At 34.9% G+C, this 27,914-nt stretch overlaps 1 protein-coding gene across 5 annotated transcripts in view; it reads left to right on the forward strand.

The window, feature by feature from the left end:
* LOC132708301 (ATPase family AAA domain-containing protein 2-like) overlaps window positions 1-27,914 on the forward strand; it is a 51,885-nt gene that overhangs the window by 15,164 nt on the left and 8,807 nt on the right. For all 5 annotated transcript variants that reach the window (XM_060680553.1, XM_060680554.1, XM_060680555.1 and 2 more), the window contains 11 exons: window positions 198-401; window positions 468-585; window positions 2,260-2,504; window positions 4,676-4,824; window positions 6,163-6,411; window positions 10,841-11,235; window positions 12,415-12,601; window positions 15,555-15,740; window positions 15,803-16,095; window positions 25,094-25,279; window positions 25,340-25,518. In XM_060680553.1, coding sequence (XP_060536536.1) covers window positions 198-401; window positions 468-585; window positions 2,260-2,504; window positions 4,676-4,824; window positions 6,163-6,411; window positions 10,841-11,235; window positions 12,415-12,601; window positions 15,555-15,740; window positions 15,803-16,095; window positions 25,094-25,279; window positions 25,340-25,518 — 2,391 coding nt within the window. The remainder of the gene's footprint in view (window positions 1-197; window positions 402-467; window positions 586-2,259; window positions 2,505-4,675; window positions 4,825-6,162; window positions 6,412-10,840; window positions 11,236-12,414; window positions 12,602-15,554; window positions 15,741-15,802; window positions 16,096-25,093; window positions 25,280-25,339; window positions 25,519-27,914) is intronic.

Here is a 27,914-nt window from a genome sequence, read left to right on the forward strand (position 1 = left end):
ATAATATGCAAGCGTCTATTTGAATATTACTTTCATTGTCTGGAAGATGAACTTGAACTTTTTGCAATTGTTTTCAGCCCCCTTTTTTTTTCAACCATAAGGCCAAATCTTGCGATACTTTCGTATTATTTGGTTGCGAAATAAATATATTATTATTATAAGTAACCCAAAAAGATGACGGTCAATAATCAAATTAGAAATCAATATTGGCGGTGTGACGAAAAAGGAGAATAGCTCGGAGAGTGAGGGACAGCCGCAGCCAGAGAGATTGAGGGACAAGAGGGAGTTTACCACTAGGAAAAAGGTGCTGGAGTCTAGCTCGGAGTCGGAGGAGGAGGAGGAGGAGGAAGGTAGAAAATATTTGTTAAGGAACCGGCCACCCAAACCCACCTCGAAAACGAGTAAGCAGTGAGCAACGCGTGCGAGGTAGATCGTAAAATAAAGTAGTTGCTTTTTTGTTGCGACAGGGCAGACATCGGTGCTGCGAAACGACCGGATTAATGATATAAGAAGGCGGAGGTTTACGAGACGGCGAAAAGTGTCGTCCAGTTCCGATTCGTCTACGAGTTCGTCAGATCTTTGCCGGTAAGTTTGTCGTTAACAAAAAAGTCGCTCCAATTTTATTTAAAATGACCGTAATTTAAACTTCGTGTCATATGACCGTCACATCTGGGCGAGAGAGCTTGGTAACACTTTGTTAGATACACATTTACGCATATTTTATGAACGAACAATTTAAAACAATTACATACATAGGAGAACCTAGCGAAAAAGTTTCAATGCATTTGTCAAAATGTGGTTTAAAAATAGCTTTCAGGACTAACAACACAATAGGAAAATATTTGAAAAAGAATAAAACGAAATGTCCAAAATCTCAAAAATCAGGTGTCTACAGGTTGAAATGCGGAGCTTTAAATTTATTTTAAGCAATGGAGATTGACAAAATGAGACATTCAAATGTATTGCCTTTATTGAACTTAAATTCTCACAACAACATTAATTAAGGTTTTATGGTCATTTTTCGGTATATATAGTAGCAGGTAATTTGTAAATATTACATTTGATAAAGACACGGTGTTGTCGAAACAATTGTCATGTCAAAATATATAATTTCGTGAAAATCTGAACTTTTAGTTCTTATTTATTTTGACAAATGGATTTTCATTAAGTAAAAGCCACCTCAGTTCAATCATATTTTATGACGATAAAAGATATAAATAAAATAACATAGCACAACAAACTCCTATCTTATAACTGGAGGGAACAGGAACATAAAAAAAAAAGCAAAAAAGTATTCCCTATGTATGTCGACATCTTGCAGGTTTCTTCCGGCCATCCCTTTTGTTACGTCCAGTTTCCAATAAGTTTCTGGTCTTCCTCTTTTCCGGTGTCCTTTAGGTTCCTTGTTAATTGTTTCCTTTCAATATCATACAACGGTTCCTTCGATGCCCATAATTTCTGTGACTCTGTCGTTTCGAACCCTGTCGCTTTGCGAAATGCTTAGTGACCTACGCATTGCATCCATCTCAACAGCTTCTACCCTTTTTTTATATTTTTCTGTAAGTCTCCAACTTTTAGCACCATATAGTAGGCTGGATTTTACTAATGTTTCATATATATTCTATTTTCTTTTTTTTTTTCTTATATTTTCTTGTTGTCAGTTCCTGTTGCATAAAAAGTAACTCCAAGATATTTGCAATATTTAATACACAATGTGTCGTTTAATTGTACATCACCAAGTTGTCCACTAACACATAGATGTTTATACTCTTTATCATTTGATATTTGATATTATCGCTTGATCTTTTGTAAACTTCAACCTCCACCATATGAAACATATGAAAAACAAAAAAATGCTAGCAAAAAGTTCGGTTTATTTGACCTGATGTTCTTATGTTAGGTTCAGGTTCCGAAACTCGCCCATAGATGGGTGCAGTTATCCGGAAAGTACTCCGTGGTTTTGAGATTTTCCGGTATATAAGTATTTAAACTTGATTAAAGTAGTGTTTTAAAAGCACGCAATCATGGATATATTCTTAAAAAGCAGGATTCATTTGACCCATCGTACGTATTCGGAGGTCCTGTTGTTTTTTTTAATGTTTTTAATTTGATTCTCACCTAAAAACACAAAAAAGGGCTAAACATCGCACACGCACGCGATAAGACAATTTCGTTCAACGGTCGGGTTTATTTGAGCTACTTTCCTTCTTTGATGTTGCTTAGATGAAACTCTATAAACCCCATTTTTTTATATTCCAGGAAACAAACAAAAAGTCCCCATTCGAAAAACGAAAAAATGAAATCGGGTGCCGGAGGTAGCAGCAGAATAATACCGATCAAGCCGGAAACCTTAGACGCGTCGATACGTTTCAATAGCATCGGCGGGCTGGACGCCCATGTTCAATGTTTGAAAGAGATGATCCTCCTTCCCATGATGTATCCGGAAGTTTTCAGGCAATTTCAGGTGCAGCCGCCCAAAGGGGTCTTGTTCCACGGAGCTCCCGGTAACTATGTTCAATTTTTCTCTTTCGGAAAATTCTTTTGTGTCCAATAGGCCTTTTGCACATATTTTTTTACATGAAAACTTTTCAGTTACCTTCTAAAAGGCAATAAGTTACCCTCCACAATGTTTTTTCTTAAAACAAAAACTTATTTACTCCGTAATTAAGTCCTAGAAAGTTCCCTTTAATTTTGACGTCATACAAGGACGCTACTCCATTGGTTGTGACGTCACGAGGTACAAGATGCCCCTGAACCTTATCTAAATTGGTATGACAGTGGGGGAAAAAGTTAAACACAAAAAGCGTTTTTTTTTTTTTTTTTCATGAAATGGAATATGAATATCGTTAAAAATTCTAATGATTCGCTTGATTTTGAGTACTTTTACGTAGCATACGACATTTTGAGTAGTTTTTGAAAAACGGACTTTTCCATTTTTGCTGAAAAGCAGGTCTTTGGAAAAATGTTTTTTTTTACAGTTGAAAACTAAAATAGGAAATTTTTATTATGGATCCAAAGAAGTGGAATGTTTTGCATTTGTTTTTTTTTTTAAATCAAACACCCTGCATATTTTTCCATTTTCTAAAGGCGAATGCAATCGATAAACATTTATTTAAAATATAAAAATTATGGATTATTTAATATTTGAAACAATAATATTTGACAAATCTTTTAAGAAAATAAAATAAATAATTTTATATTAAAGTTTCCACGTGTCACCCATTTTGAATGGTCTATTGTTTAAAATTTCCCTTTAAAAATTCACTGATCTCTGCACTTTGATGATAAGGAGTGCCATCTTGTTGGATGTTCTATTTCAGGAGAGGCTCGATATAATTTCTTAATAAAACTAAAAATCAATCTGCTGTGAAATTTTCTTCATAAAATATCGGCCCACACCACACTTTAACCGATCTTCTCACATAACTTGTTTCAGAATTCAAGTAATGTAAGGTATTGTAATTACATTAAATTAAATGAAATAAATGAAATAAAATTTATTCATTTATTTATTTTCTAATACCAAAAATATACAGGGTGTTTATATTTCAATTTTGGATATTATCCGAGAAAAAGTATTTTCTAAAATGTATTACGCAGAAAAATGTTTTAAAAGTTAATATGTAATAGATATTTATATATATATCGCTGGATTCGTCTTTTAAGGGGGTGTTTAAAAATGTAATAAAATTTAGGGTCTTCCATTTTGAAAATGTTGATTAAACTTTATTTGGCCATTAAAATAATACAAAAAAAAAAGATAATTTAACTAGACACAAATTTTCAATTCATCTATTTTTATAACACTCATAGATTTCGAAATAAGGTATAGAGGCAACTCTTAAGCTGTGCAATAATGACACTTACCCTGCAGGTTTATTTGTACTCCTACAGAACATTGGCTCTTTGCATTTTTCTAGTATGTAATATTTCTTGAGTTTGAAGCCTTTGCTTCTATTAAAATATCTTGGACGATACTCTGCCTTTTCATAACCCAAAATATGTGAAACGATGGTTTTTTTCATTCTTTTTTGAACTCCGATCATTTTCCATTCAATACAGCTTTATAGGTGGGTTTAAGCCCGGGCACAGCATGACTACAGCACTGCTTAATGTCACTAATGACTTGTTTACTTCGGTACCCTAAATCATACTCTTCTTATTTTAAATTTAAAGTTCTTCGGTTTAAATGACATTGCTATTACTTTTATGAAAAGTCACTTGGGAGGTCGCCGGCACAGTGTTTCGATGGGATCAGTGGTGTCTCTCTACCATTTCAGGACCTTTATTGTTCTCGATTTACTTGGCCGATTTATCTAATCACCTAAATAAATGTTATGTATGCTGTATGCAGTATGCTGATCACTTATGGTAAAAAGATTTAGGAGGACTACTTTTTAAGTCTTGTTAAATATTCTTAATCAAATAAATAAAATATCTGCAAGGATCCTATTCGCAGGAAAAACGAATTTTCAAGTATGGCGCGTTTATTTTAAAGTAACACTATAAATAAACACATTAATTAAAAACATATTTCGTCGTTCTGTTGTTGTCCGCTAAGGAAGAGTGTCGTCAAAGAGCGAGCGAGACGGGCAACGTTATGGGCGGAGTTTCGAGTGACCCATTTTGCCTTGTACCGACTTTCGACGTTCTAATCGGTCATTTTTACCTTCAGGCACGGGGAAAACGCTGATCGCCCGCGCCTTGGCCAACGAATGTAGCTTCGGGTCTCGCAGGGTGGCGTTTTTCATGAGGAAAGGGGCCGATCTGCTGAGCAAATGGATCGGCGAGTCCGAGAAACAGCTGCGGCTACTTTTCCAGCAGGTGATTGTCGTTAAATATTTCCTCTCACGAATAACTTCTGTGTCAGTTTCGAAATGTTTTTATTTTAAACTAATTGTAGGTTTTTACATTACGTAAACTTAAAAATCTTAAAATCTGCGTCTAATCTAACCATGTTACTTTGCGCTGAGGAGCGGTTAAAGACTTACCCACGTACCGCAACGTTGCCAAATATATATTGTTTGCTGCTGTTGGCTCGCTGTATTAAATTTGACAGTTAACACAGGTATACAGTGATTGTGATGTTTGAAAGCTGTTTGCTGCTTGTTGATTATTTTTGTGGGCGCTTTTTTCAAAAGGCGCCATTTTTTTTTATAGCGCTCTATATCTTAAAAACGTTATTTTATTAATATACATACCTATGAGATGAATATGTTTTTTCCATGTTTTTTATGAGATTAAATGTGATGTGAAAAATAATTAAAAATCGCGTGTGCAAGGGTGTGCAAAAAAGACCATTTTTCAAAAACCGTTTAGAAAACCGAAAAATTTCTAAAACCAGAATACGCAGTGCATACGGCTCCATAAACTTTTATTCTTGACAATTTATCAAAAATATACAGGGTGCGCTTTAAATTAAAAAAAAAAACTGAAAAGTGGGTCCTCTATATTATTGAAAATGAACAATAATTTAAAATCTGTGTTTTATATGTCAGTTTTTTTTTACATGACGATATAGCCCTAGCTAAAAACTTTGTATTTAAGGTTTTTAAGTATGATACAGGGTGTTTGCGATATTTCGTGCAATATTAAAAAACGCAATAAGTGCCCCAAATTTGCAGCTACTGACTTCAGACTTCGGAGAGAAGTAGCAGTCCGGACCCGCATTCAGACTCTTTAAATTGGGGGCAATAAAATAACGCGAATTTTTTTTTTTAATTTTTGAATATTTTTTTTTAGCAGTTTTGGCTTCCAGAAAAACATTTCTTCTTCTGAAACCATTCATCCGATCGGAAAAATTTTACATCCGTAAAACGTGAGAGACCCGGCGCAATAACTTCTATTTCACGCATTTTTTCGATTATATACAAGGTGTTTTAGTTATGGACAAAAATCTAAAAGATCTTGAAAATTGTTCTTTTAGGGAGTAAATGACTTTTACTTTGGGTATTTTTTGGATAATGCACAGGGTATGTTAATTATGGTTAAAAAAAAATAAAAAGTCGTCTATCATACAGGGTGCGCGAGATCCTTGTTATTATTATTATTATCATTAACTAATTCATTATGATAACATAATTTTATATTATTTATATTTGTGTTATACTGACAATATCCAAGCAAGTCTTATGGAAATAAAGCTATCTTTATCTTTAACAGGCGGCGGAAATGAAGCCGTCGATAATATTTTTCGACGAGCTGGACGGTTTGGCACCGGTACGATCGTCCAGGCAAGATCAGGTTCACGCGAGTATAGTTTCGACTTTGCTCGCGTTAATGGACGGACTGGACGACAGGGGAAACGTGATAGTGATAGGTGCCACGAATAGGATCGATGCCATCGACCCCGCCCTCCGTCGACCTGGCAGGTTCGATCGGGAACTGTTTTTCCCTCTCCCCTCCCGAATGGTAAGCGGCAATTTACGAGTTTTTATAAATGTTTTATAAATCCTGATATTTATTTATTCGTTTATTTCGAAAAAGTCTACCTAACAGGCGTGAAGCCCGACTAACAGGTGGGTTGCAGTTTAAATTGGTATGGTCTGTTCATAGATATAAGAAAGTAACCAATTGCTTTTGAATGGGAATATCCAAGGGTGGTCATTCACATACAACGCAACAAGATTATTACCTAAAGTTTCGGAATTTAAATTTAAAATTGTGGTCCATAATAGAAAATATTTTTATACCTACCTGTGTTTAATAATATTCTTCGGTTTGGTATACTACTTAGTTTAAGTTTATTAGTAATCATTCTTAATTCGTGTGTAATATGTGTCTAGTGTATCTCAAGAGATGCTCCCGCCCAAATGTAGAAAACACTATTCTATTGAGACTAAGGAAATTGTAAACAATGTTTATTTGACTCTCACTGAACGTGGTGCCAGCAAGGAAGCATCTTTAGAAGAAACGGCCACATTGACGATTTAAAAAAAATTGACAAAAGGTAAGTTTTAATGGAATCTTTTAGAACTCGGAAATGGCCACTGGAATATCTAGAAAAAATTAGGATTTACAGAGAACAACAAAGGCCAATTATTTACTTGGATGAAACCTGGTTCAATGCTTACAATACCCGGAAAAGGGTTGGGTTGACTCAACTGATAAGTGTAAAACAAACGCGCCATCAAAAAGAGGAAAAATAATAACTGTTTTGCACGCTGGCTCTAAAGATGGTTGGATTCCAAATGGACTTCCTCTGTCTGCGAAAAATATAAAATATTCTTCTCTGGATTACCACGAAGACACCACCGCTGATTTATTTGACAGTTGGTTTAAAAACATACTAGTTCCAAACATTCCTCCTAATAGCGTAATTGTATTGGACAATGCAAGTTATCACAGTAGACAGTTGACTAAAACCCTCATGTGACACAAAAGCAACCGTCCAAAACTACATGTATAATAACGACATTTATTTTCACGAAGATTATACCAAAAAGCAATTAATTGAGGTTCTACAAAGTTTGAACCTACAAAAGGAATACGTCTGTGACAATTATACAAAATATCTAGGGCACACAGTTTTAAGGCTTCCGCCTTACCACTGTATATTTAATCCCATTGAACATGTTTGGCACCAACTGAAATATGCCATTCGTCGTAACAATGTTTTTCCCCGTGTTAACTCCAACCTCCTCAAACTTATAGAAACCAAAGTTTTTAACATCCCTCCACAAAGTCGGGCAAATTCTGTTAAACATATAGAAAAGGAAGAACAATCGTATATCCATACTGCAAATAATATAGAACAAATAATAATTAGAACAGGCGATGATAGCGATAGTGATACTAATATATTATGTGAATAATTTTAAGTAATTTAAGTAGTTGATAAAAATAATTTGTAATTTTGTTTTAGATTTAAACATAAATACACACATAAATAAATAAATGTTTTTTAGTATCTTTCCTAACAAAACCCCAGATAATTAAATTTTAAGCAAAGTACGGACCTGTCCGGCCATATTTAATTCTTACAGCATGCCCGGGTGTTTCCTTAATTCGTATCAGTTAGTCACTTTCTTATATCTATGAACAGACTTTATAATTGTTAGTTATCGGTTATAGTTAGGCAAACCGCGTGATCAAATATGGCCAATAGGGCAGGCAATTGTGGTAGGTGTTGTTTACCTTAGGTAATGTGTGTTTTTTTTTTTTAGATATCGGATGAAACTACGATTAGTAGATAATAATTATGTAATATTTATTGCCAAATATTACTTGTACATAAAATAAAATCTTTTTACAATAAAGGACCTATAGGGGGCCCTAAAATAACTTATTTTTTGTGGGTTGCACCTCGCGTATTATACGCAATAGATATTTTCAATTTTATTTTTATATTTTATTTGTTCGATTGTAACACTCCTAATGTGTTCTTTAACTTTTTTTAAAGTACTTGACGGTAAAATAATACTTTTATTACGAATGTTCACTAGATTGATACACGTTAGAATTCACTATAAACGCTTGTTTGATACTCGGTGGTCTATTTGCATCTTGTTTCTTTGCTTCAATAATTTGAAGTCGACCCAACGGGTCAAACGATGAACTGGAGAGACCTTAACAATAACACTATGGAAAAGGCCATAATAAATTTGTAATAACCGCCTTATTGTTATTATTTCCGTATACTAAGTATTTGTTTTGTTTTTTTTTTTGTACTGTGTTAGCCACGTGCGCATCCCATTTTATATTATAGTCATAAGTTATTCCTACATATTTATTACTGGTAACTCTTTTCAGACTCGCACCATTAATATTGATTTCAAAAACCTGTGGAACAGAGTCTCTATAGTTTCCAAAAGAGACAGACTGGTCTGTGTTGAGTACTAGTTTATTTTGATATAGCCAGGAGTATATAATATGGTACTGAATATGCAATAAAAGTATCTTGCAAAAACCAATAAAACATCAACGATATTGGTCCAAGTATTGAGCCCTGAGGCACTTCCACTTGCTGATTTTTGATTACCATTATCCTTACAACTTACAACCATTTATCCTTACAACTTGGCTTCTATCTCTCAGATAACTTGGTATTAAGGGTAAGCCTGCACCCCTTGTTCCCATATTCTTCAATTTGGAGACTAGTATAACATGATCAACCTTATCAAAAGTTTTTGGGTAGCCTAAAAAAGGGACAACTGTTGGTAGACTAAGACTTAAGTTTTCATAAATTCACGAAGTAAAGCAATAGCATCATCTATCTGTAATTGTCTTAAACTTAATATGTTATGTTTATTAAGGAAATTGAGTAACTTGACAAAAATCATTTTTTCAAAAATCTTGGCACAATTTGAATTGAGTGCAATCGCACTATAGTTTTGGTTAGTTTGAAATTACACTAAGTTACTAAAAAAGATATGTTTTTGAAGAAGTTAAATACAAATAAAAACTCGACCTTAAAATTAAAAAAAATGTGTTGTTTTCAGTAATTATTTTTTAGCTTTCATTTATTTGTTTAGCAAGTAATGCAGTAATAACTAATGCAAATACAAGATAGAACAGTACTCTGAATACTGCTGCCGGTACTGTCAGATTCGACATTACTTTCTTCGGAGGATCCAGTATTTACTATGAACTGTTTCTTTGTATCTTAGCCCGTCCCACAATAGTTATTTCTAAAAGTTTTTGCCTTCCAAAATGTTCTACATCTTGGCAACTTAAATGTACCATTTCAACTGGCCACCCAATTTTTTCATAATAACTCTGGACTCTTTTTCTGCCAGAAAGGCTAATTGATCATAATTATCGCCGGATTTTAGAAGAAGATTTGCCAATATTGCTAGAAGAAGTATCATATTTAATTCGAAACAAAATGTGAATGGAGGACTGTGTGCCGGCTTACTTCAGAGTTGCAGTAAGAGAATATGAAAGCTGCATATTTTTTCTTACAAGAGGATCTTAAAAATCCGGTTTATTGCAACCTAGTGAACACTCTAGATTTAATAAGAAACACCGAAGCTGAAGCGTGTATCCTTCAAGGTGGAGGACACTTTCAACCAGCTATGTAGTTTCTATGTCCTACTTTTTTTGAAATTTATAAGTAGCCCAATTTTTAAAATAAGAATCGTTTATTATTTTCTTGTTGTTAAGATGTTATGTTATTTCATTAATACTGTAAAAGTAAAAAGAATAGACTTCCAATATTTTTTGTCTTCTGAAGGGCACTCGTTGGTCATTTTTCACAAAAAAAGTTCTCGATTTAACCAGGGCAGTGGGGACATAATTAATTAAAATATTATTTGCTCATAGACAGTTAGTGGCATGCCACTGATTGCTTAAAAAAAAAACATTTGTATTCATTTATGAGCAGATTTGATCTCTTAATTTGTTTTAGTTCAATTCAATTCAATTTCGAATAAAAACTATTTTCTCTGTATATTAACGATATTAATCAGTGGCGTACCATCTGAATGTCTGCCAAAATAGACCGGTGAAATTTCGTAGGGCCGCCGCTGGTCTATTTAAAAAAAAATTGGTTAAAATATCTAATGTGGTATTACAGATATTAAAAAAATATATTTTATTTTTGAAATCTTCGCCAGCCTGTATCTCAAAAGTTAAGACGTTATTTTCATATGAAGTATTCTTTTTAAAATTACCCAAAAACACCCTGTATAACTCAATATCTTAAATAAACAACTATAACTTTTTAGGTTCTGGGACCTTTAAAATTGTGTTCTACAATTTCATTTAATGATATATTTTAATTTAATTAAGTAATTTACTGTAATTTTAATTTAATAGTAATTTAATTAAGAATTTGATCGGCAAACAGCAAGTTTTCGAATGGTTCACGTTTCAAAACGACATTAATCGTTATTTACAGGAGAGGGAGGAGATATTGAAAGTGCACGTGGCTGCGTGGACGAAACCGCCTACCGCCGACCTGTTGAGTTACCTGGCGGAAAATACCGTCGGATATTGCGGTTCCGATTTGAGGGCGTTGTGCTCGGAGGCGGTGATCCAGGGCTTCCGCAGAACGTATCCTCAGGTTTACGATTCGGAGCACCGTCTCCTTTTAGATCCGCAGAGGGTCGTGGTGGAAAAAGTTGACTTTATGAGGGCGAAATCGCTGCTGGTGCCTGCGTCCCAGAGGATCGCTCAGGGTTTGGGCAGGAAACTGCTCCCGATTCTGGAACCGATCCTCCAAAACACGATTCGGAGAGCTTTGAGCGTTATCGAGCAAAGTTTTCCGCACGGTTTCAACATCACGCTCTCCAAGTAAGTGACCGCTGAATCGATGTTGGTCGTTTTTTTTTACAAAACTTCTGGATTCCTCCTGCGTCGGTTTTTGCTTAGTCGAAGTTGCTGACGTTTCGCCAATCATCCTGTTGGCTTCTTCAGAGCTTGACTGAACCTGGCTCGTATTTTACTCTGTAAAGTCTGTTCATAGATATAAGAAAGGCACTGATTGATAAGAATTAAGGAAAGACCCGGGCAAGCTGTAAGAATGTAATATGGCGGAACGTGTCCGTAGTTTGCTTAGAATTTAATTATTTGGCGTTTTGTTAGGAAAGATACTAAACTATATTTATTTATGTTTAAATCTAAAATAAAATTACAAATTATTTTTATAACCTACTTTAATTACTTAAAATTATTCACATAATATATCAGTATCACTATCGCTATCATTTTTTGCATAATTATCACAGACGTATTCCTTTTGTAGGTTCAAGCTTTGTAGAACCTCAATTAATTGCTTTTTGGTATAACCTTCGTGAAAATAAATGTCGTTATTATAGTAGTTTTGGATTGTTGCTTTTGTGTCACATGAGGAAGGGGTTTTAGTCAACTGTGTACTGTGATAACTTGCATTGTCCATTACAATGACGTTATTAGGAGGAATGTTTGGAACTAGTTTGTTTTTAAACCAACTTTCAAATAAATCAGCGGTGGTGCCATCATGGTAATCCAGATAAGAATCTTTAATACTTTTCGCAGACAGAGAAAGTCCATTTGGAATCCAACCATCTTTAGAGCCAGCATGCAAAATAGTTATTCTTTTACCTCTTTATGATGGCGCGTTTGTTTTACACTTATCAATCATTTTCCGGGGTATCATAAGTGTCGAACCAGGTTTCATCCAAGTAAATAATTGGCCTTTGTTGTTCTCTGTAAATCCTAATTTTTTCTAAATATTCCAGTCGCCATTTCCGAATTCCAAAAGATTCCATTAAAACTTGCCTTTTGTCAATTTTTTAAATCTAAAACCCATGGGCATAGGCACGCTCTCGTATAATTGATAAATTTTACGCCCTATTGTATCTTGATCACTTTCAGCTGCACTCGAGAATATGTCAGCATCGCTTCTTTTTTTCCTCGCTGAAATGGGGTTATTCACAATTTTCCATACAGTTGACGTTGGAATTTTCGTCAATGTCAATGTGACCGTTGCAGGGTCAAGCTGTCGGCCAATGTGCGACCAGCTCAGCTCCTCCTATCCGGACATGGTCCGCAGCACGGCCAGACGACCCACGTGGCGCCCGCCATTTTGTTCAAAATGGAACACATCCACGCGTACCTGCTGGACTTGGCAACGCTGTTCCGCGAACCTGGCAGAACGCCCGAAGAAGCTTGTTTGCAGGTATATATGAGCCGTTCATTTTTAAAGTGACTTAAGTAGATTTATCTTTAATTTGAAAAACTTAATTAAGGTTTTGCGTTTTTACAACATTAAAAATATATGTAAGATATATGGTTGACTTGCAATGTTAAATCGCATTTAATGGATTTAATTTCATACATCCTATTAAAAAGTAGCTATTATTAAGTGTATAATATGACCTTGCTTACCTTAAAAGGACTTAGGTCAGTTTCAAAATAAAAATTTGTTTTCTTACAAAAAGTCCGTTACATATATCTTTAAAAAAAACATTTAAATTATATTTTTAGATAATAAAAATAAATTTAGGAACAAGTTATTCGTTAACATTCTCAGTATGCGGGTGTGATTTAAAGTAGTTATGGTGTCCCGGAGGTATATACCGCAATAAGTCCATCAAGTGTCTGTATTTTAGTGATGTGATGCTTCTTATACTTTAATATAACAACAATACAATATTCCCAAATTTTTTAGGTCTACCCGACGTGGCAATAAATCAAAAATTTTAAATTCTGCGTTCTCATCTATGGTTCTTTTGTATAAAATTTTATATGGTTCATTTCTTAAAAACGACATTTCTATAACACCAAAATCTCTGTCTAGTTAAAAATGAATGGCCTGATATTAAAAAATTGTGGTCTATGATTTCCACATCATTTCCCATCGATAGAATTTTTAACCACATTAAAGATATTTGGATGTTTCTGTTTGTCATCCACAAAGGTCACTATATGCAATGATGTGTTTTTGTAGGTGTCTTAAGAGGCATGAAGCCACTTCTTGGGAACCTCTAGAAAGAAGCTTTTGTCTCATCCCAAATGTACATATATACATTATCGCTGTGGAAATTGTCTATGTCTAAATTTAAAATATACATGTTGCATTTATAATAAGCTACTGATATTGTTAATTTTGGGAATGGTAACTCTTTCTGCGAATCGAATCAAAAGCCAAAAAAACCAGATGGATTACTTGATACTCGCTCGTGATCTTGTTTTCTTCTTCATTTCTAGCCGTTTCTGCTAGCTTCAAATGAATATTATGTTCTTCCATAAGTTTTTTTCTGTTCTTCATGGTTTTCTGATGCTTTGACTTTAATTTTTTATAGATCACATCTTTGACATGTGTCTTTGCGTGGTTGGTGGAAATGTAGATTAAAATCCTTTTTGAATATTTTTCCATTCATTAACTGCCTTTAAATTATTTTTATATTATTAAAAAATATAGTCAGTTCAGTTCTACCGTCTTATGTAAATTTCAGAAAAAACAAACGACGGTCGTAAGCTGTCAAAATGACAGCAATGTCATCATCATCAATTAAGTCAAATTCAACTGACATCTAAAATAAGTTTTTTTGTTGTTTTTTTACAAATACAGACAACAGTAAACTCTATTTATCCGAAACCAAATACAGAACGCGAACAATTTAAAACAATTAGATACATAGGAGAAGCTAGTGAAAAAGTTTCAAAACATTTGTCAAAATGTGGTTTAAAAATAGCTTTCAGAACTAACAACACAATAGGAAAATATTTAAAAAAACAATAAATCGAAATGTCCAAAATCCCAAAAATCAGGTGTCTACAGGTTGAAATGCGGATCTTGTCCTAAAATTTATATTGGACAAACAGGTAGATCCTTCAAGAAACGCATTAACCAACATACAAGAGCGTTTAAAAACAATAGTCTAGATTCTAATTATTCTACACAGAAAAACACATTTTTGACGACAATTTTGATATATTACACACAGCCACAAAAGTAGAACATTAAATTTATTGGAAGCCATGGAGATTAACAAAATGAGACATTCAAACGTATTGCTTAACGTTCAATTAGAGTTAAATACCTCTCCTTTGTTGAACTTAAATTCTCGCAAAAACATTAATTAAGGTTTTGTGGTCATTTTTCGGTATATGTAGTAGCAGATAGTTCGTAAATATTACATTTGATAAAGACACGGTGTTGTAGAAACAATTGTCATATCAAAATATATAATTTCGTGAAAATCAGAACTTTTAGTTTTTTATTTATTTTGATAAATGGATTTTCATCAAGTAAAAGCCTCCTCAGTTCAATACAAATCCAATTTTTTTTTTATTATTATTATTTTGGATTTACTTGAAAATGTGATACAAATTTATGTACCGCTTTTGTTAACCTTTTGAAGTCATATATAAGATCTTTCCTTTACACATAAATTAGCGATTTCTACGGTTTTATGTCCTTTAGTCGTGATAATAATAACATTTCTAAATGGATGTGCAGAAAATTTCCTGGATGTGACAAAAAAAATCATAGAATAGTAGGTGGTGCATTAACGCACCACTTGGACAAAATGGGTTAAATTTTCGCCGCAATTGTTACTCGGCGGTATTCTTGTACAAAATTATTCATAATTAGGTTGTTGATCCGTGCTTCTTATCAAAATTAACCTTTGGTGTTTCAAGGGTTACCTCAAGAGTAGATCGAACCTTTTACCTTTCCATGCCGCTTACGAATATTTTAAAATTTTCTCCTTTCCATAGAATGTGCGAACTGTGCTACTCGGCAAATTCCCAGCTTGATATATTTTCTTCTTCTGTACTTGACGTTAAAACACGTATTTTTAAGGAATGGCATATAATTATTTTTGTTTTATTTTACGTTGTATTAGCATTTTGCCGTCCTTTTGCATTTGTCACTTAAGTTCCTGTTCTGTAGTAAATAAATAAATATATTACTTATGGGACACCTTGTATATATACAGGTAAACACAATAGAAGCCGCGTCCTTACCACCAGCTCGAGCTTCAGGAAACTACACTGCCTCGTATTAATATAACCTTGTTTGCAGTCAATTTAATGTCACAGTGGAAATCGGTCATCCCTACCGCGCATGCCCCGCCCCTCTCCGTGTCCGCTGCCCGTCAAAACTTATACGATAAATGCAATAGGTTTTCCACGAAGCGAAACGTAACGTGCCGAGCATAATTTACATTCCAAACATCGATCAATGGTGGGAGCTGGTGACGGAGACCGTGAGGGCGATAGTGACGTCGCAGTTGTCCCAAATCGATCCCAACGTACCGTTTTTGTTTATGGCCACCTCCTGCGCAACCTACGACAACCTACCTCAGCAGGTAAAAAACGATTTAGCGCTCGGCGCGCGGAAGTGAACAATCCGGCACGGTTTGTGTTCCAGTTGAAAAACATTTTCTCTTCGTACCGCAAAGAGCTGTTCGAAGTGCGTCCGCCGAATTCGGAAGCGAGACGCGCGTTCTTCCGTCCGTTGATCGTGGAGGGGGCGTTACGTCCACCGAAGTCCGCCAGGGAGCAGCCCCGCACGCCCCCGCTCCTGCCCAGGGCGCCCACGCCGCCGCCCACGCCTCTTACGGAAGACCAGGCGAAGAAGCTTTACGAAACCGAGGAGCATACGCTTCGCGAGTTGCGCATATTCCTGAGGGACATGTGCAAAAAGCTGGCCAACAATAAATTGTAAGAGCGCACCTTATACAGGGTGTTTTCAAATTGGATGTCGATAATGAAGGGGGCGTCTTCGCTTTTGAGATACCGAACGGCAAAGTTTAACAATAACATATAATAAAAAAATAATAAATATGAAAGAAAAAATAATAATAAAAGAACTAAATTAAGCTGGGAATTTATATACTAAAATATTTGCGTCTATCGATCATGCTACACCGCATAATGTTTTTCACGACCTGCATACAGAATGTTTTCTAATTGAATATCAATAATTAAGGAGGCGATTTTTGGGTCCACTTTAAAACGAAAACTTCATATGAACGTATGTCCTACAGGGTGGTAAAGTTTTCAAAGACAAAATATATATTTTTAATTTATTTAGCTTACATTGATGGTACGCCACTGATTTATCTTAAAATAAAAACTTCTCTGCACGGTGATAACAATAAAGTTAATATGACAGTTAATATGATTAGGTCGTCACTGCACTGGTTAAATCAAATAAAATAAAATTTTCTATCTAAATCAAAATATCTAGTTTTTAGTTACCAACTAGTGTCCTTCGGAAAAATCAGATAAATAATAAACAATTCTTTCACTTTCACTGGATGTTATTGTTCATCTACTTCTACATTTAAAAGAGCTGAACGGTTTCATTTTTTTTTTCTTATTGTTTTTCTGTCAGTTGTTTTTGAATATTGTCCTTGTTTTTTTATTTTTTTCTTTCTTCTTTTTTACATTTATCCCTCTTTGATTTCTTTAAAATTGTCATATCGCGAATTTAGGTGGACGTATTTATATTTGTTATTTTCTTTCTTGGTTAGGTGGTTAGGCATCTCAAAAATCGCTACCCTTAATTATATACAGGTCATGAAAAACATTATTCGGTATGGGGTTATCGTTAGTGTGAGAAAATTAAGCAGAAATATATTTTCGTATATACGTTTTTAGTATAATTTAATTCTTGCATCGTTCTTGGTACCGATTTCTTTCGCGCAATATCCTATTTGGAATTACATTTTTATTTTTTTGACGTATTTCTTTACAACGCTTCGAACAAACAAACAACAAATTTATACCTGTCCACCCGAAATAAAAAATAAAAAAGGAAGTTCTCAAAATAAAACCTAAAAAAATAATTATTTTGTAAAAGGTTAAAGAAATCCACCATTTTTAGCTGAGCAATATCCCAACCTACCGTAAAATTCTTGTCGCACTTTGGTATTTGTAATTTGATGACGAAGAAAAAAAAAATGATTTGGTGCTAGATCTAAGTATCTAGATGGCCATTTGATTCTTCCATTTCCCTGTATTATATGATTAGGCAACGTTGCATTCGGAAAATCCCAAACTTTCCTAGCACAACACCTAAATATTTGTATTTAAATTCCCGTCATGAAAAAAAGAACCAATGGTACAGTTTCTTACCAGCCCGTGGTGAATACCCCACAGCCACTGCCGGATTATGACGACCATTTAACGAAAATGAAGATTCATCGGTGAATAGAATGCTGAAATTTTTCACTTTAAAATGATCCAAATAAATTCGTTTATTTTGAACACCCTGCAGCAACTAATTCAAATTTCGTTGGATCTATCTTTTACGTCATCTTCGAATAACGCTAATATATCAAATATGAGTTGATCTACCTACGCTATCAAAGTTTTTTTTGCAAATGTAAAAGCTGGTACTTTTTTAGAAAAATTAAAATATTGGCAAAATTATTAGGTTTAGGCGTGTATTATTATTATTATTAATACAGTTGAAGAATTCGAAACAAAATATTTTATTCGTCGCGTTTTTTTGAGCCACCCTGTAAATTTTAAAATCAGTTTAAATTCTGTATCCTAACAATCTTTTGAAACCGACGTTCTCTTTTTTTCTTGTACGGCGAACCTCTAACCTAGCTTTGGAGTTTGGGGAAGTTTTTAATCTAAATTTTACCCTTGTAATTTTCTACCAAAGAATAATAAGGGACCTAGAAATTTGACAAAAAAAAATTAAATAAATCGTCCATGAGAAGAAATGCTGCACATTTTGGATCGGTTAATTTTTATTTAATTTTTAAAAATTGGGTCTAGGAGGCTATGACCATCATAAATACTATTTACCGGGTCACCTGATCATGGGAAAAATTGTAAATGAAACTTTTCTTTACTTGTCTAATGGCAAATAGCATTTAATGTAATGAACTATTAATTTTTTTTGGATAACTTAGTGGGAACAAAAACTTTTTAAAACCGGTACTTTTTTTGCAACATTTTGACACCGAAATTGTCGAAATCCGTTAAAAAATAAGCTCACAGGAAGGAAAAAAACAGATAAGTAAATATATTTTTATAAAAACAAAATATTACGTAGGTGGCTTTGTTTCTATTCATCATCAAGTCGGCCGGATTGAAAATTCTGACAGTTTGTTTACTTTTATCTCGTTATCATCATCGTTCAGATCGATTTTTATCAATTTGAATTATCATGGAAAACAATAATAAATTTACAAATGGAGAAAAAGTTTATATTTTTCTGATATACGGGGAATGTAGAAAAAACTCTCAACAGGCCAGTGCATTGTAAGGAGGCCGCTATCCTGGACGTCGCCTGCCTGCACATTGTTTATTTCGAAAGCTGGAATTGAAAATTAGAAATTCGCAAAATAATCGACATGATAATTTTATTATAAGTGAAGAAATGAAAATCAATGTTGTGGGATACGTCAATACGACTTGACAATTAATACTGAATAGAAGCAAAGCCACCTGAATATATTTTTTTTGTTTTTATGTGAATGTATCTACTTATCTGGTTTTTTCCTGCACACTAGAAATGTTTTACTTAATTTTTATCGTCCGAATTTTCGAATGGTAAAGTGCAGATCTTTGACACTGCTCTTTTCACGATTGAATTGTTCACTTTCGCACTCACTACTCGAACAATTCCGTCCTGACCTGGATGTAGTTCCGTTATCTTTCCAATATGCCACTTTAATGGAGGAGCATTGTCTTCTTTAAGCAGAACTACCATGTTTGGTCGTAACAACCTTTGCGAATTTTGTCGCCATTTGGATCTTACTTGTAACTCGTTCAATTATCCTAAGTGCCAACGCGTCCAGAAATGTTTCAAAATTTGTCGAAGCCTTTCGAATCGTTTTAATCGATTCTCTGGTACTTGTGTGTAAATTGGTTCCGGTATAGCAGTTAAACTTTTTCCTATCAAAAAGTGAGCAGGAGTGAGAGGATTTAGGTTATCGGGGTTGGATGTTAAAGGACACAAAGGTCGTGAATTCAAAACCGACTCAGTTTGAACAAGAATAGTGCTAAAGTCGTCGAAATTTAAATGTGCGTTTCCTATTACGCGTTTAATGTGAAATTTTGCTCTTTTAATTCCTGATTCCCAAATCCCGCCAAAGCTAGGAGATCGAGCTGGTATAAAATGCCAGGTTATATTATTGTCTTGAGCTAGGGAATTATAAATTTTCTCCGATTTGTCTCGTAAGAAAGATTGAAATTTTTTAAGTTCGTTACAAGCGCCTACAAAATTCTTACCATTATCTGAATAAATGTTCAAAGGTTTGCCGCGTCTACCGATAAATCGTTTTAATGTAGCCAAGAAACAGTCGGTGGTGAGTTCAGAAACTAGTTCCAAATGAATAGCCTTACATGATAAACAAATAAAAAGACAAATGTATGCCTTGGATAATTTCGGGTTTCTTGTTTTTCGATCCTTTAACAGGAAAGGTCCGGCGTAATCGACTCCGGCGTTATAGAATGGTAAATATTGATTAACTCGATACTCGGGTAAGTTACCCATTAAATATTCACAGGAATTTGGATTTACTCGAAAACAAATGGTGCAATTTCGCGTTATTTTTCTTGTTAAATCACGTCCCGCTATGGGCCAATAACGTTCCCTTATCGAAGAAAGTAGCATAGTAGGTCCACAATGTAATAATCGGATATGTTCGTTTTTCAAGATTAAGTTTGTTAACGCATTTTTTGCTGGTAAAATTATTGGGTGTTTTTTATTGTAATCTTGGTCACTATTTTCTAACCTACCTCCTACACGGATTAGTTTGTTTTTATCAATAAATGGATTTCGTGATAACAAATTACTTCGTTTGTGAACTAGCTTATTTTTTAATAAATTGTCGTAATCGTGTGGAAATGATTCTTGTTGTGCTAGTCGAATTAAAAATTGTTATGAGTTTTCTAATTCTTCCGTGCGTAGAGTATTGGTTTTTCTGTCATTTGAACGACAATTCGAAATGAAGCGTCAAATGTATGCAAAAACTCGTTGTAATTTACGTAAATTTGAAATTTATTGAATAATTCGCTGTTTCTTAAAATAGTTAAATTTTCATTAACCCGTTGTTCTGGAATTTCTACTTGATTTAATTCTGAATCGAAGTCCCAAAGTTCTAATTCGTGACTAGTGAGCCAGTCTTCTTCTTAGCGTGCCTTGTCCTATCGAACGTTGGCGATCATCAGCGCAATCTGGACTTTGTCCACCGCTCTTCTAAAAAGTGTCCTGGCGCTAACACCATACCACTGCCGCAGATTCTTCAACCAGGAAGTTATGCGACGGCCCGGGCCTCTCCTACCATCTATCTTGCCCTGCATAATGAGTTGGAGTATTTGGTACTTTGTGTTGCGTAGAATATGTCCGAAATATTCTAGTTTTCTCTTTTTGATGACTTCTGTTTGTTTGTTTAGTTGATTTAATATGTCTATATTTCGGACTCTGTCAACCCACGAGACTCGCAGCATGCGTCCACGATTCGGCCCCATACATGAGCACACTAAAGACATAGCATTTGAGAATGCGAATCCTCAAAGCTAAATCGATATCGCGGCTGCATAACACGGCCTTCATTTTAACGAAGGCGCCCCGGGCTTGCTCTATTCGGGATCTTATCTCTTGTGTGTTGTCCCACTCTGCGTTAAGTATGCAGCCTAAATATTTGTAATGTTGGACGCGTTCTATGGGTTTTCCGTCGTACTCCAAATCACCCCACACATCTCTATGTTTGCATCTCCCTGCTTCTGTCTGCCACGCAGTTCAAAAGTTCCTGCAGGTCCTCCAGCGTACTCGCGAGAAGCACAGTATCGTCCGCGTATCTGAAGTTATTTATAACTGTACCGTTGAGAATAATACCTTGGTGTTTCTCGTATAATGCTTCTTCAAAAATGCTTTCGGAGTACAGGTTAAATAACAGAGGCGACAGCACGCAGCCCTGTCTCACACCACGCATGATTCGAACCTCATCCGACATCTCTCCGTTCACTACTATTTTTGCTCTCTGGTGCCAATATAGATTTGCTATTATTCGTATATCTCGTTCATCTAGGTTTTGTTTCCTTAGTATTTCAATGAGTTTACTGTGCTGGACGGTGTCGAAAGCCTTCTCATAATCTATGAAACACTAGAAATTGTAAATCTGTTTGAAATTCTTGCCAAATGATTTCTAGATTTTTCGGTATAGGCTCGTCCCATGAAATCTTTGCTTGCCAAAGATTTTGAATTAATAGTTTTGCCGTGATAATTACTGGTCCTAGTAATCCCAAAGGATCAAATATTTGTGAAATTATTGATAAAATCGATCTTTTCGAGATAGTTGTCTTGTTGGTTTTAGGATTAACATTAGAATACTGGATTTTGTCTGAACTTACATTCCAAACTATACCTAGGGTTTTGTTAGCTTCGTTTTCGCCTATTTTTAGAACGCTACATTCTAATTGATTATTAATTTTAAATTTCTCGCTTAACTCTGGATTGTTACATAACCATTTTAACTCGAAACCCGCATCAGAAAGAATAGAAGTTAATGTCGCGTTGTAATTGTAAAAGTTCGTCCTTTGAATTTGAACCGCATAAAAGATCGTCTACATAGAAATTGTTCTTAATTACGTGGCACGCCAATGGAAATTCGTCTCTATTAATTTCCCCCACTTGATGTAAACAACGAATTGCCAAAAATGGCGCGGAGGCCGTGCCGTAGGAAACTGTAGCTAGCTCGAAACATTTAATTGTAATTGTAAGTCCGAAATTCAAGTAAAATAGAAAATAAATCGTTTTCAACGTGTTGTACATCGTTCAAAGAAAGACCACTATCGCTTTTCACGCTTCCGTCAAAAACTACTCGTACCTTTGTCGTGCTACTCGCTTCTCTAATTACCGCGTGATGTGGTACGTAGTAATTTAATTGCTCGCAATGATTATTTTCGGTAATTTCAAACATGTGACCCATTTTTTGATAATCTAACATGAATTTTGAGTACTCCTTGTATAATATATCGTCGTTCTAAATCGTAAAAACGTTTCAATGCGTACTCTCGCGAATTTACTAAATCTTTAACGTTTTCTCTAAACGGAACGCTTACTATGAAACGACCGTCGAAGTCGCGTTCATGCGTGTTTAAAAAATGTGTTTCAGAGAATTGTTCGGACTCGGTTAATAATTGATTCTTTGAGTGATCGATTTCTTCAAATTGCCAGAATTTTAATAATTGATCGTCTAGAGGTGAATTTTGAGTAAAACAGCTTATCGACTTTAAATGTGAATGATTTGCGTTTCTTAAATGACCCGCAATAATCCAACCAAGCTTGCTATTTTGAAGGGTTAAGTTTGTATTTTGTAAATGAATTTGTCCGACGCGTAAAAGTTGCCAAAACACGCTAGACCCTAGTAAAATGTCTATCGGACTGCACTGGTTAAAATTAGGATCAGCCAATTGTAAGTTTGCGGGTATGTTTATTTCTTTTCTCTCGAAGGGAGTAAACTGTCTGTTATTTGTTTTAAAACTGCTGTTTTGAATAAATTATCTCGCAAACTTAATCGTAAATCAACTATTTGGTTTGCATTAGATATAGATTGACCGACGCCTTTGATTGAACAATTAACCCGTTTAGGTTTTAAATTTAATTTCTTAAACAATCGCTCGGTTATAAAGTTACTCATTGAACCGCTGTCCAAAAGAGCTCGACTTTTGACTTTGTTGCCGCTTGAATCTGCAACTAAAACTACTGCGGTTGATAGAAGGACCTGACTAGTAAAATTGGCAACGGTTCCGCAGCCGGCTAGGACTTGGGTCTCGGTGGACGTTGCGGCGGCGCTTTGAGAATCCTTTTTATGATGCGTTTCTGCTGAATCGCTTTTATTGTTTGCGTTTTTTAATGGTGGTGTGTTTTCGGACCTTTGATCTTTATTGTAATGAAGTAACGAATTATGTGGTCGTCCGCATTTACGACATTTCGAAAGTAAACAATCCTGAACTTGATGTGATGGTCTTAAACAATTAGTACATAAGTTGCGATTTTGTACTTCCGTTAATCGTGTCTTGGGTGTAAGCTTTAAAAATGACTCGCAATAATAAATTTAATGTTCTTTTTTACAATAGAAACAAATTGGTTTGCTTGAGCTTGCGTAAACATTGGAACCTGTTTTTTGTTTAAAGTCGAATTTTGTTTTTTCTGGCTTGTTAATCTCGAATTTTTCTAGAAATTCGCAACGACTTTTTAGAAAATTATGTGAATCGCTTATTTTTGCAATATTCTTGTTTTTTGCACTATAGGATTCCCAATCGCGCTGTGTTTTCGAATCGAATTTATCAGTTATGATTTAATTAATAGAGTATCCCAATGATCAGTTCAAGGCTTCTAAATTATTTGAAATTGCGTCAAATAGGTTTCTTAGTTCTTTCGGAGATTCCTTTGTAATACGCGGAAAATCTAAAATTGCTCGTATGTGAAAATGAGTTATTAAACGACTTTGAACCTTTCTTGTAATCGGTTCCAAGCCACTTGATAATTAGCTGCAGAAATCGGTATTTTTTGTATAATTTCTAAAGCTTTTTTATCCAGCGATGATCGTAAATAGTACATTTTTTGAATGTTTGATAAAGAAGGATTGGTATCGATTAGAGCTTTAAAAATGTCTCTGAACTCCACCCACTGTTCGTATTGGCCATTGAAAGTAATTAATTTAAGCGGTGGTAATTGAACTTGAATTGTATTTTGATCGTCACTTGAAGTATTACTAGAACTTGCATTGGAAAGCACAGATTTCCTGTCACTGTCGCGTTTGGATAGATTTGTTTCCGAAAAATTTTGTAATACTAGCTCAAATTTTGCTATTAAATCATAGTAAATTGTTTCAAAATTATCCCGTTCATCGTCATCTAAATCAGTCTTATCGGAATGTAACTCGATCTCTGCTTGAATGTCATTGAAATTGTCTAATAGAGGAAGAATTCTGTCTAATCGAGCTTTTGATTCTCAAAATAGGTCTTTTTGTCGATGTTTTCTTGATCTAGAGAATTGTAATAATTTACAGCTTTTGTTAAGCTTGACTTTATTTGCCCCCGTTTCTTGTTTAACACTGTTAATTCGGCCATCATGCTTGCTCGAAATTCAATCGACTTTAGAATAGAAATAGCTAGACTTTGGGAGAAATAAAAACTAGGATAGAATTGAAAAATGGAACGGACTCACTTTATTTGATTTCTTGCTTTGTTGCTACCGGTTCTGCCACACTGAAATTGCTGCTGCTTGCTTCTTGGTTGCTGTTACCTTAACTTGCACTAAATTGTCTCTGCTAGCACTTGAACGGAACTGTTTTCAGAGTTCGAAGGACCATTTAGGAATCTTTTGGATTCCCGATAGGTTCAGCGGAGTAATAACCACTTAACTTTGTTTTTCACTACTTTAATAAATATACGGTACTTTACAAGCCAAACAAAAACAAACAAACAAACATTTGTATTGCATATCAAAATTAATTGAAATTAGGAGGCATTCGCGGAGCGTCTCGATCCACACCCGTTCCACGCGTGAATCCCGTCGGGACCTGTCTTTTTCATCCTTGTCCTAGTGCGGTGTTGCCGGGTTGCGTCAAAGCTTGGAATTAATATTTAGTCTAACCAAAACTTAAGCATTGTTCCTTTTTATTTCTACATAAAATTTTGCTATTCCTTAGTAAATTTCATTAAGGGTCGCCACGTTGCGTTGCAGATTCTTTATGTTCACCAAACCTGTAGATACAGACGAAGTACCTGATTACACGGAAATTATAAAACAGCCGATGGATTTGGAAACGATGATGACCAAAGTCGATTTTCACCGTTACGAGTGTGCCAAAGATTTCCTAAACGACATCGACTTGATATGTCATAACGCTTTGGAATACAACCCGGCTAGGTGAGGATGTCCCGATCGCGTTTAGCGGAAAAAAATCGAGAGTACGTTTTATTTTCGCAGGAGTTCGGCCGATAAGCAGATCCGGCACAGGGCCTGTTCCCTTAGGGATTATGCGTACACGCTGATCAAGACGGAGATGGATACCGATTTCGAAGACAAATGCCAGGACATCAAACAGAAACGGAGGGTGAGGAAGGCGTGCGTATCGAAATACTTGCCCGCCTATATTCAGACCCAAGGTGAGAGAAAACAAACTTCGTCTAGATCTGAAAGTGGTTTATGTGAACTAATATATTTTTTTAATATCTCTAATAATAATAATATCTCTAATAATACTACTAATAATTTTAACGAAATTTGGCACACATGTACTATCAAGAGGCATTATCTAGTGTACCACATTTTTTTATCTCACACTGATTTCTCATAAAATAAATATTTGTCTTACAATCTATAATCGTTTCTAAAGAAATTTAATTTTTTGTTTTTTTTTATCTTGATAATTTTTTGATTTTCAATTGGCGGTACCTTTTTTGTTTTTAGAGATATAAACGTAAACAAAAACACAAAATGTAGGGTCAGAAGCCAAGTTTTTTTCCAAGTGACGTATAAAACAAAACACTATCAATTTTTTGACATATAAGACTACATCATATTTTTTTTATATGGAACGCCCTTAAGTAGAACAAAAACACTAAATACTACAAGACAGGCTAAAGTAAAAAAATTTTTGACTATTCTAAATATCGCTGTATGTGACCACCATTTTCCTGAATACATGTCTTGCATTTAGTAACCTTTCCGGATTGTCTCCTAACCGATTGATTGCCTCTGAAATCCTTTGCCGAAGTTCCACGACTTTATTAGAAGGAGTTCTGTGCACGTGATCTTTTATGCGTGCAGTCTTGCTGCCATATAATCAGCGGTAAATATTGTTAAAGTCTGTTCATAGATATAAGTTTATATCTCTATGAACAGACTTTACCTTTGCCAGCATACAGGATGTTATTTTACTGACATCATTTAATTTAATGAGTGATGCAGAACATTGTTCTGTCAAAATCGGATTCAAGACTCCGCTTTATTATTCGTCAGTCACGTCCATGGAGTGGTTTCTAAAGTGATTGGCTTCATTAAAAAAAAAAAACGTTAGACTTCACAAGTATTTCTGCTACACGAGGGTCACTCGAAAAGTTTCCAAACAATGATACAAGACATTTTGTTCCAAAACAATTATACACGAAATCAGTCGCTTGGGGCTAGATCTGGTGAGTAAGGCGGACGGTCAACCAGTTCAAACCTTAATTCGAGCATTTTTGCCATGTCAAGTATGAGTGTCGTGGTGACACATGTTTTTTTTTTGCAAATGTGGCCGTTGTAACAAATAATAACAATAATAATGGTGGTTTAAACAAAAATTGGAGTTCAAACAATGAGGAAAAAAAGAATAATTGAAAACATTCTTCTTTTACGTTTTGGAGAAATGATTCTTCAAAATTTGGAATTTTTGATGTAAGAGCGATTTGAATACAGTTTTCGGCGTTTAATCGATTTACGTTCTTCGTTTTTATGTTCATTAGAGTAAAAAAGTCTTTCTTGTTCGCACAAATATGTTGCTCCAAATGGCATCCAAAAAGACGACGGATTTGGTTTATTCTCAAATGGAATACGTGCTTCAGTATTAGATCGAAGTTCAAGAATTGCTTCTACCAAACCTGAAGGTTCTTCTGGTATCACAGCATTTTCACATTTAAAAGGATTTACAATCCAACTGACAGCATGTGTATCAAGATCTGGAAAGTAATCTGAAGACCGCTTTCTGATGTCTTCCAATTGTATCCTTGCAGTTAGCAAAAGTAATATTTTCGCAATCTTTTAAAAGCAAAGCTAACCTTGAAAAAGAAGCTATCTTGTTCTGTTCTACTTTCTGTCTCCAATATTACAGCTTTAATCCAACCGCCGACACTATTTCATCCATCATCCATTCAAAGATACAGAATTTCCATTTTAAACTTTGCGCATTGAAGTATTCATTTACTTTATTTCACGAGATTTCAACTCGAGAGGAGAACACAACGGCAATTCCTCTTCAAAATTATCTGCACCTTTATAGCGAACATATACCATTAGCTGTGAATTGCTACTAAAATCGGTTGTCTCATCAAGCTGAATAGCAAAATATTTACCCTGTTTCGTTCTTTCACAATTCTCGCAGACAAGGGCACTAAATTCAGTTTCTTCGCTATTTTTTGACCACGTATAATCTCTGCCATTTTTACAGCCAAATCTTCACCAATAGTGGTTTCTTATTTCGTGTGATCAACCAGGTTACTTCAAAGTTAGATGCTGAACGCTTATGCATGTACCAAACAAGTAGCTATATTCAATCTTGGTCAGTAGGTTCACATACAACACAGTGTAGTTTTATTGTATCATTGTCTTCTATTTGTGTAAAACCGTAATTAAGGAAGTCGTCTTGGTATGAAGGGAGACAGAAAATAGTGGTTGTAAGCTTGAATTAAATTTTCAAAATTGCGGCTTACCTTGATGGATATATCGATGATTAATGATAAAATGGTGGTCTTGTCAATGTATTTGTATCTTGACGGCATGGCACGGACTGAGCAGGTGCAGG

The sequence above is a fragment of the Cylas formicarius genome, unplaced genomic scaffold (genome assembly GCF_029955315.1).
Source record: "Cylas formicarius isolate icCylForm1 unplaced genomic scaffold, icCylForm1.1 PGA_scaffold_10__41_contigs__length_53128322, whole genome shotgun sequence".
Lineage (NCBI taxonomy): Eukaryota > Metazoa > Arthropoda > Insecta > Coleoptera > Brentidae > Cylas > Cylas formicarius.